General features: G+C 40.1%; 1 protein-coding gene across 2 annotated transcripts in view; it reads right to left on the minus strand.

Annotated features, from left to right (window-relative positions):
• Positions 1-683: 683 nt before the first annotated feature.
• man1a2 (mannosidase, alpha, class 1A, member 2) overlaps positions 684-19,962 on the minus strand; it is a 114,376-nt gene continuing 95,097 nt past the window's right edge. For both annotated transcript variants that reach the window (XM_034574827.1, XM_034574828.1), the window contains exons 10-14: positions 13,019-13,134; positions 11,327-11,546; positions 10,412-10,584; positions 4,205-4,320; positions 684-1,046 (exon numbers count right to left, since the gene is read on the minus strand). In XM_034574827.1, the coding sequence (XP_034430718.1) occupies positions 911-1,046; positions 4,205-4,320; positions 10,412-10,584; positions 11,327-11,546; positions 13,019-13,134 (761 nt within the window). In that variant the 3' untranslated portion in view covers positions 684-910. The remainder of the gene's footprint in view (positions 1,047-4,204; positions 4,321-10,411; positions 10,585-11,326; positions 11,547-13,018; positions 13,135-19,962) is intronic.

A 19,962-nucleotide genomic window follows, 5' to 3' on the forward strand; every position in this document is an offset into this window, starting at 1 on the left:
AAAAAAGCAGCATCCAATCGAGTAGCAGCAGAATGGTTTGGGGGTGATGTGTCCAACTGGAGGAGAAAGTGGAAAGGTGTTGAGAAGTGGTGAAGATGGAGGGAGGCCTGCTGCTGTTTCTGGTCCGCTTTGCTGAAAATACAAGGATCTGAGGAGGTGGGGAGATGCTGACAGTTCCAGGTCAAAGTTCATCTGATGACCATCAAACGGCGAGTGGGTCGGGGTTGGGTCAGGAGAAACGGAGGGCTTTGATTCAACCCTGTGTCCCCATTCAGGATTTTTCCAACCCCCCAAAAATATATCACACTTTATTAACAGACCCTGTAAAGTCCTCAAGTCTGTCTGTGTGGAAAAATGACACCTCCATCAGGCCCAGTGTCAAAGTCATTGTCCTTCACAAAACCCCACAGAGCACTCTCAGTGCCTCAAGTCTGTATGGGAGCAAAGTTTGGTCAAATAAAACACAAAAAATGATAACAAAAAAACTAAGTCAAGCCACCAGCTTTGGAGCTCAGTCCTTCAGAGAAAAGAGTTCAAGCCAAACTTGAGGCTGAGCAGCGCACCCACCGTCCTTCTGAGCAGAGAAGACAGAGCGATGGAGAGAAAAAGTCAAAGATTTAAAGACAGAAGAAGAGAACCTCTCTTCTCCTGTGGGAGAACCTCAGAACCTCTCTTCTCCTGTGGGAGAACCTCAGAACCTCTCTTCTTCTGTGCAGAGGTCTGTGCTGGAGGCTCTCGCTCCGTCTCCTGTCGATGTCTGCAGTCCGAACGCAGTTGAGAGTCTGTAGATCAGAATGTAAGTTTGTCCAGTGTTGGTGGGTGATTTTTTTTTTGTTTTGTTTTTTGGGGCAGGCGGGCAGACATGTGGCGCCCCCTGGTGCCGTTGGCGGAGGGAGAAAGGTCTGTCCATCTACCGCTGAGCCGGCTCGCTGCCGGGCAGCGTGATGTTGCCCAGGTGGAGAACAGGAAGCGGGTGAGCCTCCGTGTTGAAGACCCAGCTTTCCAGAGGCATCAGGTCATCGCTGGAGAACAACAGGTACAGGTACCTGTGGGGTGGGATGTGTGGGGGGGCGGGGATGGTGCGTAATAAACGGAGGAAAAGGGGGTGAGGATGGGAGGTAAGGGGGAGAGGAAGGACAGAATACATAGTTACAGGTTATAGGTACAGCAAAGTCAAAATCCACAGATTTGTAAACATGTCCGACTCTGTTACGTCTCCTCTGATGTGTGATTGACGGTTAAGTCTCATCAGTGTTGACTTTTTGACTCATCGGTCTCTTTCAGGTGAAACAGGAACATTGGCTGATTTGTCAACATAAAATTCCAGAGGAGTTTTTCAAGTGATTATAAATAATATTTGAGTTACTCAACTGTTTAAAATAAACATGGTCTGGTTAACACCTTGTGTTCTGGGCTCATACTGGTGACATAATTGTTTGTGGTTGTGGGGAAATTTTCATAATTTTCCAAATGATTAATTCATAGATCTTGGTGAAAAGAATTCATTATATTGCGAAGAAGATTATGATTTCATGATCTGCATTGTTTTAGTTGGTTTTCCAGTGTATTCACATGTAATAATTCACTCTTACTATCCCAGACACTTCCATAAGAAAAGGCTTTGTACAGTACATATAGACATAAAGAAACATTTCTAAATCAAGTTTTCCAGCTTAAAAATCTGCAATTAAATCCACTTGTTTTGTTGCAAGATTTAAATAAAATCTTATTATCTTAGAAACAAATTTGACAAAGCACACAGTCAAGAAACTGTACATTTGATTAATAATCCTCACGCAGCAGAGGAGCAGAGGTTCCGCTGCTACATCTTTGTACAGCGCCGATCAGGCAGCCAATCAGGAGCCTGTTTGACACGGACGTCTTGATGTGACGACGACAGGGAACACAGACACCAAAGGCTGCGTGACGCCATTCAAATGTCATCGTCTCAAAGAGTAAGCAGCCAGTGTGGCCTGTGACCTTTAATGACTGATACACCAAAGACACGTTTTAGTGTCATTTGATTCTTTGTGGGAGTTAATTTCAGAAACATTAAAGTTAAATATGAAGCGCTGAGCAGCCGGTAAAGAGGATTGTTCTCTGTTTTATGGATTTCTTTGACCCGTCACAATGGTGGACTGACAGTATAAAGCTCTGTTCACCTCTAGTAACTCAGGTGTGTTTACAGTATTAATGGGAGAAGATTCACAGAGCTACCAGCAGGGGAAGGCAGAGAGCCACATTAGGCTTTAATTCTCCCTCTGGCTCACGGCCTGTTACTCGGCCTTTCTCTCCCTTCGTCCATCAGTAGTAGTGATGATGATGATAATGATGATGATGATGACGCACCACAGAGAAATGAGAGCTGGCCTTTGCATCAGTCATCCTTTAAAACATTTTGTGGCTGCGTACAGAGCAAAGGTCTCTAATGGAAAGGAACAACAACAGATGCCAGCGAGTTAACCTGTAATTACCCTCTGAAGAGCATCACCCACTCTCACAACATTCGAACACAGAGAGGACAGGTAAGTGATCTATGGTCAAGTGGTTCTATATGTAACCACAAAAAAATGTCTCACCACAAAGATAACGATTCTAAAAGTTTCGTTCAATTTTAGTGATTTGAAACATGTTAATATCAAACAGTTTTCACAAGACTATTTAGTATGAATTGATCATATCTGCGAGTATCATTACTGTAGTTACAGTATCCAGGACAATATAACGCCACACAGTGGTGTCCACTTTCTTAAAAGTTAATTATTGTAAACTGAATCCAGTGCAAGGCTGTTTTCATACCGGAAAGTCTGAACCAAGCTTCATGTTTGTTTACATTTGATGTGGTTGTTTTTCGTTTCAAATTGTAATCACAGGGACACATTACAGTTTGTTGTATGACATATGTACTAGGCGTGGGCGATATATCGAATATACTCGCGGCTTGTTTCGCGTGAGATGTATTAAATGACTATATCGCAACCATCGAGTACAAATTGTCACGCATCAGCATAAAATATCTTTGGAGTTTCACTTCTTTCGCTCTCTTCTCATGCCCCTCTCACAGCAGACAGCTCACTCCCCCGCCCATCCAGAAAACTCTTGTGCGCGCATGTGTATTTGTGTTTCAGGAGATGAGGCAAGAGACTCAGAGAGCATGAGAGAGAGCGAAAGTGAAGAGTCCCAGCGAGTTGACGAGAGGTCAGAGACGGTTATTGACAGTTTGTTCACATTCTTTGTGAACGCTAAACCAAGCAAATCAGTTTACAAATGAAGAACGTGAGCGGTGTTCACTCCAGCGAGAGAGGACACGTGTGTGTGTGTGTGTGTGTGTGCTCGGACACGTGAAGCAGGTAAGTTACTTTGTTGAGGAACAGTGGAAACAAACAGTGAAAATACAGAGCTTCCTCTATGATCCACAGCTGCTCAATGATCAGAAGGCTGGCTTGTACCAAGCTGGAGTTTTTGTGTCCTCCTCCACTCTGCTGCTGACCTGCTCTCACTTTGACTAATAAACATCTACACTCATCACAAGTTATTAGGATCTGATCAGTACATGAAGTTTGTCTGAATCGCTCCCACTCCTCCTGTGATGTGAGTTTTACTGTTCAGTGAGGTTTTCACATTCACAGCCTCCGCCTCTGTTGTTTGCACACAATGCTATTTTTAATTTACCATTTTAAAAATGATCTGTTGTTACAAACATGATCAAACAGAAAAAAGTACACTTTAACTTATATGGTTTTGAAATCCCTTTCTCAAGAATTCCTGTTGAATACACCTTTTTCTTGCTTTGAGCTCTGTTTTTGTTAAGCGTCTTTGAGAACTAGGCCACAGTAGGAAGGCCTACCATGACGTCATGATGTCATCATTTGTTAAAAGCTTATGAGTGTAGCTGCCTGGTTCGAAATAAAAATAATTTGCTAAATGTAACTTGATTGTGATTGACCCCTTTTAGCATGTAAATAAAAAGAAATTGGGTCTAATTGAATCATTATACTGATGAAATCGGTAGTACAGTGATTTAGAGGAGATTTCAACAAAGCTTTTGTATTTCTTTTTTCATTTAGTTTTGAAAATGTGAGTAATCTTTTCAATCAGTCTGCCTGCGAGTCCCCCAACAAACCGCTAATATGATTAATCAATCAACAAACCAACTGATGTTTCATTGGTCGAGGCAATAAAGAACCAATTACTGTGGACTTACTTGAGCGTCTCTGCGAGGAAGAAGCTCTGCTGCACGTCGTCGTAGGTCGGGTTGGAGGAGTAGACGTCCTTCACTCCCGAGAAACCTCCGCTCACCCTGCAGTACTTATCAATGGCCTGGAGGAGACGAGAACGGAGGGAAGGACGGAAGGAAGGGAAGAACAGTGGAGGGGGCAAAGGAGAGCACCATTTTAATAAGCTTACAAAAGCATGCTGTAATTAATTTCTTTGCTTGTGACAGATTAGAGCGAGTCCTAGGGAGACGCATACAGGAAACAGCAGCTGTAAAGAAAAACATAAAACTCGAGGAAAAGACGATTACCACAAACCCCCACACTCTGCCTCCCCTGCATTTACATCTCATTCCTTTCAAATGTCTCCTCACAAAGCAGCTTCCTAATGTGGGAAAACTGCTGCTTAATGACACAAAGCGTTTCTTAAAGTGATGCAGAGCCTGTGGGTTCATCAGGTTGTCTTTATACCTTTATTTGAAGATTTCAATGGGAAAATGATAGTTGAGTGGCAAAGTGCATCGTTTATCAAACGCATCTTTTGCTCTCAGGTTTTAGCTGTTCACTTTCTTTTTGGTGCACAGCTGCTTGAGGAGAAGACAACAGCAGCTTTTGGACCTGTAATCTGTTTGTGGATGGATTTCAAGAATAATTTTTCTTTTTGAAGCACTAATGTTGTTTAGACTTTTCTTAAAGTAATAACAAAAAGATCGTCCAAACATGTCGATGATTCTACAAGAACAAAAACTACAAACATGGAGGACAGCCGGTCAGACCAACCCCAACCCACAGCAGAGCCCAGAATATTGTAATGTTATATATTTCTGTACTTGATGCACTGTGACAAAAACATCAAGAATCACCAACACTTTAAAAAAAAAGTGTTGGATCCTGTATACATAGTGTTACTATGACAACAAAACACTGCAGAGAAATAAAGCTTAGAACAAATAAAAACCTTTTTTGACACCTATGGCTACATAACTAACCTGTGGTATCTTTTTCTGACATCTTAGATAAAGTTATTTTTATTGTATCAACTCTGCAATAACAGAGCAACTCATAACCAAATAAATAATCTGGTTGACTAATAGAATTAAAAAAGATGATAAATCAAATAAATGAACATAAATAAGCATGATCAGGAGATGATACATTCATCATGCTAACACTAAAAAAGAAGCCAAATAAATCTCACAATGGTAAAGGAAGGGATAAAAACAACTTCCTGGATATTCCATTTTGTCCTGATCTGCACCAAAATTCAATGGGATCTTTCTTGGCCCATGTGCCACCCAGTTTAATGGAAATCTGTTCAGTAGTATTTGCGTAATCGTGCAAAAACCAGCCAACCAACCGGGGTGAAAACATAACCTTGGTGGAGGAAAGAATTATTAGGTATAATAATAGTTTCATAAATAACTACATGTCTGTCGTGTCCTCAGACGTCAGTGGATGGATCTGCAAGAGCATATAATTGAGGTTTTACTGTTATTGCTGTGGAATAGCCTGTTGATGTGGCTCTCAACACTTCATAAATATTTCAGTTTTGATCGTCATGTGTTCTCAGGGGCTGATTTTAAATTCTATTATCAACGTGAGCAGCACTCCACTTCTATGCTGCACTTGCTTATTTCTCCAAAACAGTCGCAAATCAGTGAGCCAGTCATCATCACACGTAATGACATGTTTCCCACACACCTTGATGAGCTCCACTGCAAATGTTAAAGTGCCGTTTTTTGGCTCTGAGGAACAGAAATGTGTTGCCTAATTGAAACCAGACACAAGACAAACACAAAAAAAACTAGTCTGTAACGGCTCATTAAAAATGCAGCGGCCGTCCAGCTGGTGATGGCGACAGAGAGCCATCACCTGTGTGTGCTATTCATTTGCAATGAGCACTTGTTACAATGAAACCGGTGCCTCCATAAAAATTCTGGCTGCATGACACTCCTGCTCAAACCTTATCGACTTTTACTATTAATGCATGTAATTGAAAGCATTATCTCTGTCCTTCATTCTCTCTATGACACACACACGCACACACACGCACGCACGCACGTCTTCTCCATCATTTTGCTGTCAGCAGATTTCTGTAGCAGGCAGTTTCAACCTCAAATCCTGTTCTTCATGGGCTGTTGTGCCAGACGTGCGTTTGTCCTTCTGCATCCACACTGCAGAGTCTCACAGCAGCCTTTGTGTCACACACACATTCATACACATTAGTTTAATTGAGTGAGTTTATATTTCATCACGTGTGAGAACTGAAAAGACGCATTCAGACTCCTGTCACATTTTGGAACTTCAACCCATAAAAGTATGGGTAAAAAAAAAGAAGATATTTGAGTGTGTACACAATTCTCCCACAATACAATCCAAATGGAAATGGAGGAGCTACTAACTGTTGGAGCCATTTGTTTCTTAGTGTATTTAACAGGGGCCATGTACAGCACAACCGTTAAGCCAGAGTTAGCAATTCAACTCATTTCTATCTGCAGTCACTGACCAGGAAAATATAAAAGTCAATACAGTAAAATACTGTACAACAATATACAACAATACCACCTACATTCTACTTATATTTTTCTTATATCTGGGATGTGAACTTGGCAGTGAGTGACATCTGAAGGTACATGTATGCAATATTTTCATGTTGATATGAGATGCAAAAGTATGATGACAAAAAAAAAAAGTGACAGCATACAGGGAAACCCTACACTACTATATGTGTGTAGTGTGGATCTGGGACACAGCAGTAAAGTTGTGTATCGAGAACTGATAATGAAATAAAGAGAATCTGAGTTATTCAAGGGTTTCAGGGTTATTAATGTATTAGGAATTAATAAATTGCTGTAAAACGATGTTTAAACCTGCTGCAGACTACACACACTAGTTATGTACATGTCAGAGCAGGTGTATAGTGTTGGACTTCAGTATTTTAATAAGACACAAGACAAGGTTAACAAAAACAACTCGACAGGACACGTTTGGAGAGCACATACATTCACCGAGGCAAACACCATATCTCGTCATGTTAAAGAAAGTAAAAATAAATTCCTGTATTTATCTGGATCCACTCCAAAATTGAAAGGGTTGTTCCTTGGGAAATGTCTCACCCCTCCACAAAGTTTTTGAGTGATCCTGCTAACTGACAAACAGCAATGATAATGATAATGACAAAAATATAACCTCCTTGGCAGAGGTAATTATGCTTTTTATTTTTTTCTTCTAATTATGGTAAATTTATAATAACTTTTATATTATACCTTTGTGGGCTATTTTTATATTGTGTCTTTTAGTTTACTATTTTATAAACTGGATGCAGGCACAATAACACACTTCACTGCATATTGTACCATGTATAATTGTGTATGTGACTGACAAATAAAGCTTATCTTATCTTACTTTACCTTCTAACAATAAGGATTAAAAAAATCCTCAATTGTTGCATCCTCAATCTGTTATTTCTGTCTGACATGTCTTGCTTTCTCTTCTTACCCATGTTATATGTGGTACCAACAAAACGATTACCAACCCTCATCAGAGAGCAAGTTAAACACAATATTTTTCTTTGGTTACATTAAAGACTTTACTTAAACCTTGTGACTTCTGAATATCAACATGTTTAATAGAAATAAAACTTTAGATATATGCAGCAGAAGATAGAGTAGGAACTGTCATATCAAATTATTTGAGAGGGAAGGATGAGCCCTTCAGCAGCGGCTCCCTTTCGTGTCACTCACACTAGTTACAAACACACATAATAAACACACTTGCCAGTATAATTTGTTTGGCTCATGAGTGTGTATCCACTTACTCCCACTTAGAGAAACAAAGAGAAGCAGCTTCACTGCTGAGAAACACAAGGGGAAAAGTTGACAAGACGATTGGCAGCCAAAAGAGAAAAAGGGGAATATGAAAACAGAGTGAAAGGAGAAGAAATGGATGATGAGCAGGTCGGCTGAGATTTACACAGAGAAGACACATCGACTGCCGGATAGAAGACGAGCTCTTTAATCCTGTGTCAGAGGAAGTGGAGCAGCTGAGTAAAGATGATAGAGAGGGCTTTCATTTCTTTTCTACTTTCATGAAGAATTTCACATTAAAACACAAAGGTATTAAATAACTAGTAACACAAGTCCTCAAATTCAACAGCAGGTATTAAGATTTAACACACACACACACACACACACACACACACACACACACACACACACACACACACACACACACACACACACACACACACACACACACACACACACACACACACACACAAAAAGGTGGTACGAACAGCCATCAAATGTTTGCAAGTGTGATAATTATTGACACATAATTATAGACTGTAAATAAAAATGGACGACACGTCTCCACTTCCTCCCACTGGACAAAAATAAGCACATTTTCTACTGAAAATCTTAGTTAAAGATACTGGCTTTCTTAACAGGAAAAATAGAGTTCAAAGGTGAAATAAAACCATGTTATTAACGAGAAGATTTGAAAAGCATGAACCTGCCACTGGGGCCACCGCTGATTCTTTCATTTCATCTACGATTTCATAGCTGCCCTTTAAATCCATCAGCCACAAAGCAAATTGAAAGTTCTTGTGTTTTTAAGTGTCTAAAAAGATGGATGCTGAGGTCAGGTCACAGAAAGATGTACTTCACTGCGTGTACTTTCCTACCATGCTCACCAGGGTCATTGCTACAGATGTACTCTCTGCTTCAAACTCTGCTAGTCTTTTAAAAACTAGAACCATATCAACCCCTTTGGATCAAGTGCTTCAGTTAAGAAAGAACATGTGCAACAAACAATTAATTTATAGAGGCTGGAAAAAAGCTTGGGCTGAGTGATGTTTGAACGTCCTTCAGCAACATTGTCTTTTGACAAAAGTAAAAATAATACTTTAGAGCAACAAATGCCTGCTAGTTTGTATTGTACTGGCAGATTTTGCATTTGTGTAATGTTTAATAGAAGAACAGATATGTATTTAGATGAATGTATGAACAGATGTGGTTCTCGTGGTTGAGTGTTGCTTAAGGTAATAGTGTTCATGGCTTCCCCCACATGTGCGACTGGGCAAATGGTCACAGCAGGTGTCACTCAGTGTGTTTGATATAGATAGGTGAGGGGATCCTGCATTGTATACAGGACTGGGGTCTTTTGATGTTGTAAATGAAGATAGGGGATCTCGGAGACAGATTGTCTCACACCAGAAGTCACCAGGGGTTTCGCACAGAGAGGGGGACAGGATGTCTGCCCACCCTGGACAAACAGTGAAGAAGATGAGGGACTACTTCTTCCTCGCAGGGAGGGGCTTTTGATTGTATAATTTTAGTTGTTCTCCTATGCTCTGTGCTCATTCTATACACGTTACACTAGGTGGCTGTGTGGGGTGAGCCCACCTGCAGGTGTTAGAATTGAACTTTCCGAGAGACAATGTTATGTTTGTATTATTAAATAGAAATTGCCACCACAGTATCTACGCAAAATTTAAGATATCCACGAGGAAGCAAAATTACATTTTAATCAGTGAAACAAAACAACACCCTATCCTCTTTATCCACTTTGGAATGTAAGCATCATTTCTCAATTTCAGAGGGAAAGTCAATGATTTCATCTCACGAATCTCTGTAATACTTTCAAGCCAATTGTTAAATCTAGGTTTAAGTCTCCTTCTTATCCAACTTCAAAGCATAAATACATAGCTTGTCCTCAACTTGTTGAATGACCCACCGTGCAAAACGGGACCTGCTAATGTCAATTTAATCAGTTCCATCAATTTTAAATTAGATTCTAGGTTGATATGATGTTGCAGTTTGTAGCCGTTCTCTGTCTGCAACTATTTTCAAGAGCGAGACATTGGATTGAAGAGCCAACGATTCATGGAGTCATCACTTTCTCTCTTTCAAAGCTGTCCTCAATTTAACGATGCAAGATATTCAGAAATCTTTGGCTTCACTGTGTTTGGGTACATATGGACTTATATGTTTTCTCTGCAGCAAAACAAGTTAAACCAATGTATCACAACATCCTACGTAGTATTTCTCCTTGTGCAAAGCAGTGTAGAGGTCAGTTAAAACTGCTTACAGCCATGAAACTCAAAATGAACAAATAATTCATCACCTGATGTAAAATAGATGGACTAAACCATGACTAATCTCTTTTACAGTATATACAAATGTATGCTTCTTTACCTGTGCTGCCTCCCAGCCCCACTGCCGGTATTTGGGATCGTGGGTGAACCTCCACATGTACCAGTAGGTCTCAATGACCTCCGGTCGCAGAATGTAGTACTTCTCATTCTGCCGCACTGCCACCGCCTCCAGCCCGCTGTCAAACTTAAAGGCCTCCGGGCCGAGCTTCAGCACTGGAGGGAGAAAGTGAAAAATGGAGATGGGGAAAGAGAGAAATAAAGAGGGGAAGAGGGGAATGGAGAGAGAGAAGGTAGAACAGGAAAAAGGACAAGCGAAAAAAAGGAAGAAATAAAAGATGGAAGGGTAAGAAGGTGGAATGAATGAAAGAAGTGTGAGGAGGAAGAATGGAGGGAAGGTTGGGAATGATGAAGAGAAAAATACAGGCATTAAAAGATTAAAAATATCCTTAAGTGCTTGGTCGTCAAAATTGTTGAAGTGCTGTTGAATACAGCTCAGTTTATGAATCAGTGTGTAAAGTGTGTCCACACACACAGGTCACTGGCTGCTCATTAAGAAGAAACAGGCCGACTTCAGACAGCCGTTGCTATTTAACTCATGATGCACGACCACACACTGGTATTTCTTTGGTGAGAACTTCTGATGTTTATTGAAAAACATCCCAGGGGGTATGTCTGAAGGTCACTGTTGAATAGATTATATATTTTACGCTTTGAGCCACTGAAAATATAATATCTGCCAAAAAAAAAAAAGTTAGCACCTGATCTAGCAGTCTAATAAAACTAGAATTCCTTTGACAGATGCAGTAAATATTATGTTCTTTGCTCCGCGGGTCACTTCTGTATTTTAATAAACAAAATTAACATATTATTCTACAGACAACTCTTTATTGTGTTGTCCTGCCAGTGAACGGATGCTTACAACACATGTGCAGTTGTGTGTGTTTGCGACTCTCACCTGTCCTGTCGTAGGACTCGTGGCAGGTGTGCGCGATCTCGGCTCCCAGCTGCAGGTAGTGCCCGGCCTTGTCGTCGGGTGAACCATCAGCGCCCAACGCAAACATGCCGCCGGCGAAGCACGCCAGGTGGCCCATCTTTCTCTCCAGGTGGCCGTTCTTCCACTCACCAATGAATGTCAGACCGCCGTTGGATTTGCGTATCAGGTGGCGTTCGATGGCCTAAGGAGAGAGAGCAAGTGTGTGAGTGTGTGGAAACGTTGTGGAAACCGTAAATGATGAATGTAGGAGATTTATGGATTTGGAGACAAGTGAGGTCGTTTGTGGGAAGATAGAAACCCAAAAAGTGGAAATAAGCAGCATAATTTCAGTGAGGATGTGGACAGAGGTTGCAGATGGAATATTAAGTGTGCGACTTCATTTGTATGCAGGTAGGGATAGAAACGATACACAGCGACGGATAGAATTTATGTGTTTGAGTAAGAATGTGGACATTTGAAGAGATATGTCCACAGAAGGGTTAATGACACAGTATTTATTTATTATAGTGGGAACGCGGACAGAGGTTATAAATGGAATTTTAAGTGTTTGTGCATGTGAATGTATTACCGTGGTGAAGTTGTGTGATTGGGGTGTTAATATTGAGTGTATGTATGCATGGGATGGGAACAAAATACAACGGAAGAAAGTGATGAGAGAAAGATTTAAAATCGCGTCACATCGCTCACCCTGCAGCATCTGCTCTGCTCACTCTGACTCTCATTGACTGACAGATTTCTTCATCAGCTACAGAACAATCACATCTGTTTCCTGACAAATCTACTCTTACTTTCTTTGAAAAAACTAAAAGGACGTCCCTCATTTGTACAGACGGGTATTGGAAAAAGAAACAAATTATGGTGACAATTACTATTGGAGCCGGTACTGTTCTCTTCCATAGGTGCATGGTGGGACCGGGATTACAGATCTGAGTCTGTGCAGTTCTTCTCCTAGATTTATGTCGTTATGTCATTACTTCCACCAAAGAGATTGCTTTTCATTGCTGTTTGTATTACTGTTGGCAGGATTAGGCAAAAACTACTGAAGCGATTTTATTTAAACTTGGTGGAAGAGTGGGGTATGGACCAAGGAAGACCCCATTCAATTTGAAGGCTGATCCAGGATTTTTTTTTTTCACTTTCTTTCAACACAAAAAACTGATATTTAGAGCACAATAATAATTTTTAATCAATTATTTGACTTAAAATATCGAAATATGCCAAATTTGACTGACTCGAAGACTCAAGTGTTAAACACAAAGGTTGCATCCTAAAGCAGGGATGTGTGCAACTACTTTCAGGTATCTAAACTGTTTGAAAGGTTTATACTTTGTCACATTTTGAAACGCAGCCTTACTGACAAGATTTTTTGCCTTTCAATAAACAGCGAAATTACCTGAGTAACATACTGTTAAGAAAGTGTAAATGTTTCATCACCTCCTGAAGGATATTTTTATTCTTTCTGTGGGTGTCTTTTGCCAGGAGTGAAATGTATGAGATGGTCTTTAATGTGATGGTTTAGCTCAAAGTTTCATAATACACCTCAATGATAAATGACATCAGCTAACTGAAGAGTGATGAGTTTTAGTTTGTTTTCTTCACATTATTGACAGTTTGTTACATGGTAAATGGTCAAATCTTTGGCTTAGATTGTACCTCGATGGCGTCATCATAGGTCTTCCGGGCTTCTGTATCCGTCTTGTCTGACATGAGCCACGCCTTCAGCAGGTATTCGTAAAAACTGTCCCCAAGTCCTCCAACTGAGGTGTGATCTGTACAGAGAGAGGGGGGGGGGGAAACAAGTTAAAAACAGCAGTGTTAAAGGACACAAAGGGAGAGAGTGACAAAGCAGGAAAAAGGGGAAACAGCGAGACACAGGCAAATGAGTCAAAGTGAATTATTCATTTTTCGACTGTGCCTCAAAGTCCTTGGCAGAGAACAACATGTGGCATGAAAAGCATCTATCCAAGCCCTGGGTGTTATTTCTTCTCGACACCCACAATATATTGGCAGCGTGATTCCTTTCATTTCCTGTTTTGTTTACCCTTTCCCTGATAAGCTCACATTTCAATGTCCCCAGTCGTCCCCTCGGAAGTTTGCACAGCTTTCATGTCTGTCCTAATTTGCAGGACACCACATAGTGAAGATGGGACATTAGCCAGCAGTCACTAACAAAACAAATTCTTTTCTCCGGAGGGTTTTTCTGAGTCCACTTCATCTCATTTTTTAATGGCACTTTGGTTCATTTCAGGGGCAATTTCACTGACCTTGTTTAAGCAAAAGATAAGACATTAATACAGCTGAGATTCATCATCTCATCATGACAGTACAAATGTAAAGGTAAGAAAATTGATGATGAACCTTGATGATGAATCACTAGTTTTTGTTGATTTTCTGAGTAGATATAAACACACAAGTACTATATTTTGAGGGATATCTAACTGTAAATGGTCTTTTCCTTATATCCAGTAATATAGACAATTAAAGCAACATTATGCAACATATTAACTTAAGTTAGCAGCTTCATTAAAGTGAGTTTGATGGTTGAGTGAGTGTGAACATGGAGAATGTCTCCTCTCTCATTCCCACTCCTCACCCTGAACGTCTGTTCTATGTAACTTTGGTGAGTAGGTACGATCTCCTGTGAGAAGTGTGGAGCTGACTGAGGGTCACAGCTTCATCTGTCAGAACCAGGTCCAGCAAGTTGAAGAGAAACGCTGAACTGTACATCAGTTAAAAAGACTTCAAGAGAAACCTGTGTTTAATCTCCAATATTCATCAGGGAACCTTTAAAATGAAGGAATATGCAAAGACAGAACGAGACAGAATCCATGGAAGAAATTAATTGAGAGTTGCTGGTATATGTGTGTATCACATGGGTATGTGATGTATACATAACAAAAAATTGTGTATAAACCCATTTTAAATACACATATTGAGAGATGATGCTTGTTACCAAGAGGCAGATTTATTCAGATATGGAAATATGATCTGAGATCATATTTGATAGTGTTATTCTAGGGTCGTGTAAATAGGTAGAGCCAACTACAGGTACAATACTGATGCCAGTATCAAACCTGTGCGGCTGCTAATTCAATATTTTTAGGACTTAAAGTGCGTACTGGTATTTAGTGCTGTTATTTTCACGTGCATTATTAGCAGGTGTTTGTTCAGCATCAGCAGCACTGAAGCCCTCACGATGACCCAGACTTCCTCTGGGGTGTTGTGGGTTTTATTTGGCAGTTAATGATGCATATGTATAAAATAAATGTTTTCATCAACGTAGCATAAATACTGTTGTTTCAACAAATCCCCTGCTTCAGACATGGCACCCAAACTATTCTATCCTGAGTGGGAAACATCCAGCAGACCTGAATGAATGCTGGTAAATGTCGTTCTGCTCTGCCAGCCTCTGGCAGGTCACCAGCTCTTTTCTGGTCCTCTTCCATGCTACATGATAAAAAGAGAAAAACCTGTTTTGTAGGTCGACTACAGCAGCATTTCACCTTTGTTCCCTTGGCTGGAAAAGAGCCTGTGTTTGTGGCGTTCGTCCTGGTGAACATTCTCTGAACAGCTATTTATTTGCAATCTCTCAGTTTACTGGGTCATTCTACTTCATGTTGAATTGTGATATTTAACTTACACCTCAACAATTGTATCAGTTCATGTTTTGGGCCAAGTGAAAAATAAAAAGCTCAGGTAAGGTAAAAACTGAACTTTGTGTCAATGCCACACTTATAATAATAAAATATTTCAGCAAATTTTGTTATTGATGCTGATACTGTTGTATTTTCCTTTCCAAAGCTCATCTCCTAAATTGTATTTATATATGACATGTTATTTATGAAGTGGTGTGATTTAATGAGTTTGTTTTAATTATTATGATCTTAACGTTATGATTAGGGCTGGGCAAGTTAACTCGTTATAATCGCGTTAACTCATCAATTATTTAATGCCAACAATTATTTTATCGCGCATTAGCGCAGGTTTTATTATTTATTGTATTATTGTAAAAGTCTGTTGCTCACAGGCTTTTATTTTGTGAAACACTGTTGCTGACTGCTGCGGAACCGGAAAAGAAAAGAATTGGCGAATAAACAAACATGGAGAAGGGTACGGAGCTTTTACATGGCCATTTTCATTTTAAAGTTCTTCCAGACGGCGGAGTCGACAGAACCAAAGTTATTTGTAACCACTGCCAAGTTGAATTTTCTTATCACCGGAGTACTTCCAGTCTAAAATATCACCTAAATGCAAAACACACAGTTGATACCAGCAAATCATTCAACGAAACAGACAGTGGAGCGAGGCTTCGGCAGACTCCGTTAGATGCAGGGAGGAGTATAGATAAACAAAGGCAAGAGAAGCTAACAAATGCCATAGCGAAGTGGATAGCTACAGACTGCAGGCCGATTAGTGTTGTGGAAGACGTCGGTCTGAGAAACATTTTGAGAATCGCAACAAATGACGGCAGGTATGAGATGCCCTCAAGACGCACCATCACACAAAGAATACACGAGTTGTATGAAAAGGAGAGGACTGCAAAAGCGACAACTTTACAACGTGCACCCGCTGTTGCTCTCACTGGGGACTACTGGACATCACTCGGTAACCACAATTACCTCGGAGTTACAGTGCATTATATTGATGAAAAGTGGGCGCTGCATTCACATGCTCTGACTGTGATGAAAACAGAGAGACATTATGCTGAAACGTGCGCGGGAAACTTTACTGACATTGCACAGCAGTGGAATGTGTCAAATAAAGTCACCACACTTAGCACAGATAGTGCACGAAATATGATCGCTGCTGCGAGACAACTGCCTTTTGATCATGTCCCCTGCTTCGCGCACAGTCTCCAGCGTTCGGTCACAGTATCTCTGCATAACAGTGCGTTTGACAATGTCCTGGCCAAGTGCAGAAAGGTTGTGGGGCACTTTAAACACAGTCCAGCAAGTGCAGCAGAATTAGAGCAACAACAAGTTGAACATGGACAGAAGAAGGAGTCGCTTATGCAAGACGTTCAAACCAGATGGAATTCTACTCTGGACATGATAAAAAGCATCCGCAGAAACGAACTGCCACTGAGGGACGTCCTCACCACAAACACCAAGATTGTCATGCCAACTACAGCTGAAATGGACAAACTGCAGAGGTTGGAAACGCTACTGGAGCCTTGCAGGTATGTTTTACATCATATTTCTCACTATCCTGTCTGAGTGCATGTAAGAGAGAAATAGTGTAAATGTGTAAATGCAGCATGAATATGTAGAGGATATTTTTTGTGTATACTGTAAGTGAATGCAATTTATTTTTGACTGAAGTGGAGTTGATTTTCTGTTGCAGGTATTTGACTGAACTTTTGGGAGGAGAAAAGTATGTCTCATGCTCTGTGGCTCTGCCTGCTTTTTGCCATCTGTCCCGGGTGATGGAGAGCTCAGATGATGACCCTGCCTACGTGACCAAGTTCAGGTCTACATTCAGAAACGACATGGAGACACGCAAGGGAAATGCCAACATTGCATATCTGAAGATTGCCACCAAGCCACCAAAGAAAAAGTTAACCCTATTGGCTGTTTCATCTGAGTCTGATTCTGAACAGGAAGAAGACTCAATTGAGAACAGTGTGCGTCGATACAGAGCAGAGCCCGCCATCAGTTCAGATTCCTGTCCATTAGAGTGGTGGTCCAAACATGCAGGCTCACACAGCAGGCTGGCCCCCTATGCACAGAAGTACTTGGCCACACCGGCAACCTCCGTCCCCTGCGAAAGGTTGTTTTCTCTTGCTGGTCATATTGTCCAGAAGAAGAGCGCTTCTTTATCATCTGAAAATGTAAATAATCTGGTGTGCCTTAGCAACTGGCTTAGTGCAGAGGAGTAAAAAACATCAAGTTTTAGGAATCTACAAACTGCACTGAAAGTGTTTTCTGGTTCTTTTTTGACCAAAGGAAATCCAGTATAAACATGGACTTTACAGACTAGTCCTCTGCACAGTAAATGCCAGCAGTGAACTTTTTGGTGCTTCACCACACTCTAACATTAATGCCCTGGCAGTGGCAATAAGCTTTAGTTTTGTGTTTGTTTTGATAACATTGTTTAAGTTGAGATTTACACTGAATATTTTATTTAACTGCTACTGTATTAAAATGCTGATGTTAAAAGTGTTTGCACAACAAATGTTATGGCACTTTCGTTCATATGGCAGAACATTTAAAATAACAGTGTCAAGTTCTAGGAATTGACAAACTGCACTGAAAGTGTTTTCTGGTGTCTCACTCTAACAGGGACATTTGGTACTAGACTGGTTATGCTGCTCCCTGAAGAAAGTAAAATGTTTCTGCTGTTACCTCAGAAATTGCCTGTTTTAATGATATGATTGTGGCTCAGGATTTTGTGGCCAGTTTTTTCTTTTTCATAACGAACAGGATAACATTAATGCCCTGGCAGTGGCAATGAGCTTTAATTTTGTATTTGCTTTGATAACATTGTTTAAGTTGAGATTTACACTGAATATTTTATTTAACTGCTACTGTATTAAAATGCTGATGTTAAAAGTGTTTGCACAACAAATGTTATGGCACTTTCGTTCATATGGCAGAACATTTCAAATAAAAGTGCGCTATACACTACTTTTGAATTCATTATTGGATTTTGCGTATACAAATGCGATTAATCGTGATTAATCAGGGAAATCATGCGATTAATCACAATTAAAACTTTTAATCGTTGCCCAGCCCTAGTTATGATATTATCATTGTTTGCACACATTATACAGTGTATACACTCAAATACATATTTACTTAATAGTTCGGGCAGAGAGATAAGTGACGGCTGAGACAAACATCCTGCACACTGTCAATGTGCCACATTGATCTGCCACAAATAACCAGACTTGGTAATAACCACTCTCTGGTTCCAAGACTCTGACTAAAGTTTTTGTTGAACCGATCGCATATTTTCTTACTTAAGTCTCCTCTGACTTAACTATTCATTTTTTGCAGTAAAATGGGTGAAAATATACCAATGAAGCAAAACTACTTGATTAAAATACAAAACCCTGATGTGGCGAAGGAAGCACAAGACACAAATAAGTAATAGTAAAACACAGCATCAGACCAGTGGAAAGATGGAACACCACCCACAGCTCACAGAGGGTTTGAATGTAAAGAGGAAAATTACAAGACGACGCAGATTCAAATATGAATTAGTAATTTGTTAAATAACCCGTATGATGGTTTTATCTTTATGCATATACATCTTTGTTTTCACGATCACCTCTCACAATATTTCAAATAAGCATCCACCCACACACGCACTCCCACTTTCCCCTCCACCTTTTTCCTGCAAATCAAAATATCAGAGTCATACAGGGAGTACCTGTCAATCAAAGGCAAGCTTCTAACGCACACTAAACCGCAGACACAGACGCATGTAGAGAGACGTTGTCACAAAGGTTCAAACACACAACAATTTTGAGCCAAGGGCACAAGCTGCTGAGGTAAAACTAAAATATCTAGATGTTATTGAGATAGTTTCTTTATTTCTACACAGTATTCATCTCATTCAAGAACAAAATGATTTAGGCTCTACTTTCCTAATCATGCATCAAACCCGTCATTTGGACACACAACAAATAATTATTTACTAATTCTGCAGAGTGGTTTATTACATGAGGTTTATTTTTTGAAAATTAACAGCAATGTGTCCAAGAATAAAATATAATCTACCATAATTAATGACTGATCAACTTACTGGACAGTAAAGAAATTAATTAAAAATTGAAAAAAGACGTGAATAATGCAAAAATCGCTTGATTTCCTGTTTTCAGTAAATCTGAAATCTGGTGTTGGGTTCACTGCCGGCTGTTTACCCAGCTGGAAAAACAACTGAGCCAATGAAAGCTTTGTAGATAGGATTAAGAATAAAGACAATTCTCCTGTGCCAGAGCCAGAAAAACGTCAACAGAAAAGCTGCCGCAAATCAGTGATCACAGATCAAAATACAAAATACTTTAAATGAGCAAGAGTTGGCAGTATAGGGTATTTTTTTATCCTAAAAACTGAAAATGAGGAACATTTAAATTTGGATCATCAGGCTACAGAAAGGCATACAGAGGCAAACAATTTCAACTTTTATTACAGCAAACTAAGCCTTAAGTTTTTTTTTACTGAACAAGAAGCGATCAAAAACTTCCAACATTGCACACAAACCCATGCAGCTGCAAGAGACTCGAATTAACCAGATCAACCATAGACGTATGCAAAGATGGAAGACTTGACTAGTGGCTGGCTGTAGCATAGGTCATGAACCAAGGTCACCAAATTCGACAAAACTAATAAGTCAAAATACATGCCATAAATATGGTTTCCATAATATAAGGTAGTTCTTATCACACGATGTATGTTCAAGTGTATAAATGGGGTGAAACGTCATGTTGGTCGAGCATGGCCCCATTCCCTGATAGGGTTGTATAGACTCTGGCTCCAAATGTTGACAGATGGCAGCGTTCGTACCAAGGATATTTTGACTTATTTTCTGGATAGTGGTAGGAAGTGGAGATTTGTCATCCATCCTTAGTCACAGTCTGATCAGGACACTGA

This window comes from Hippoglossus hippoglossus, chromosome 21, assembly GCF_009819705.1.
Source record: "Hippoglossus hippoglossus isolate fHipHip1 chromosome 21, fHipHip1.pri, whole genome shotgun sequence".
In the NCBI taxonomy this organism is placed as follows: domain Eukaryota; kingdom Metazoa; phylum Chordata; class Actinopteri; order Pleuronectiformes; family Pleuronectidae; genus Hippoglossus; species Hippoglossus hippoglossus.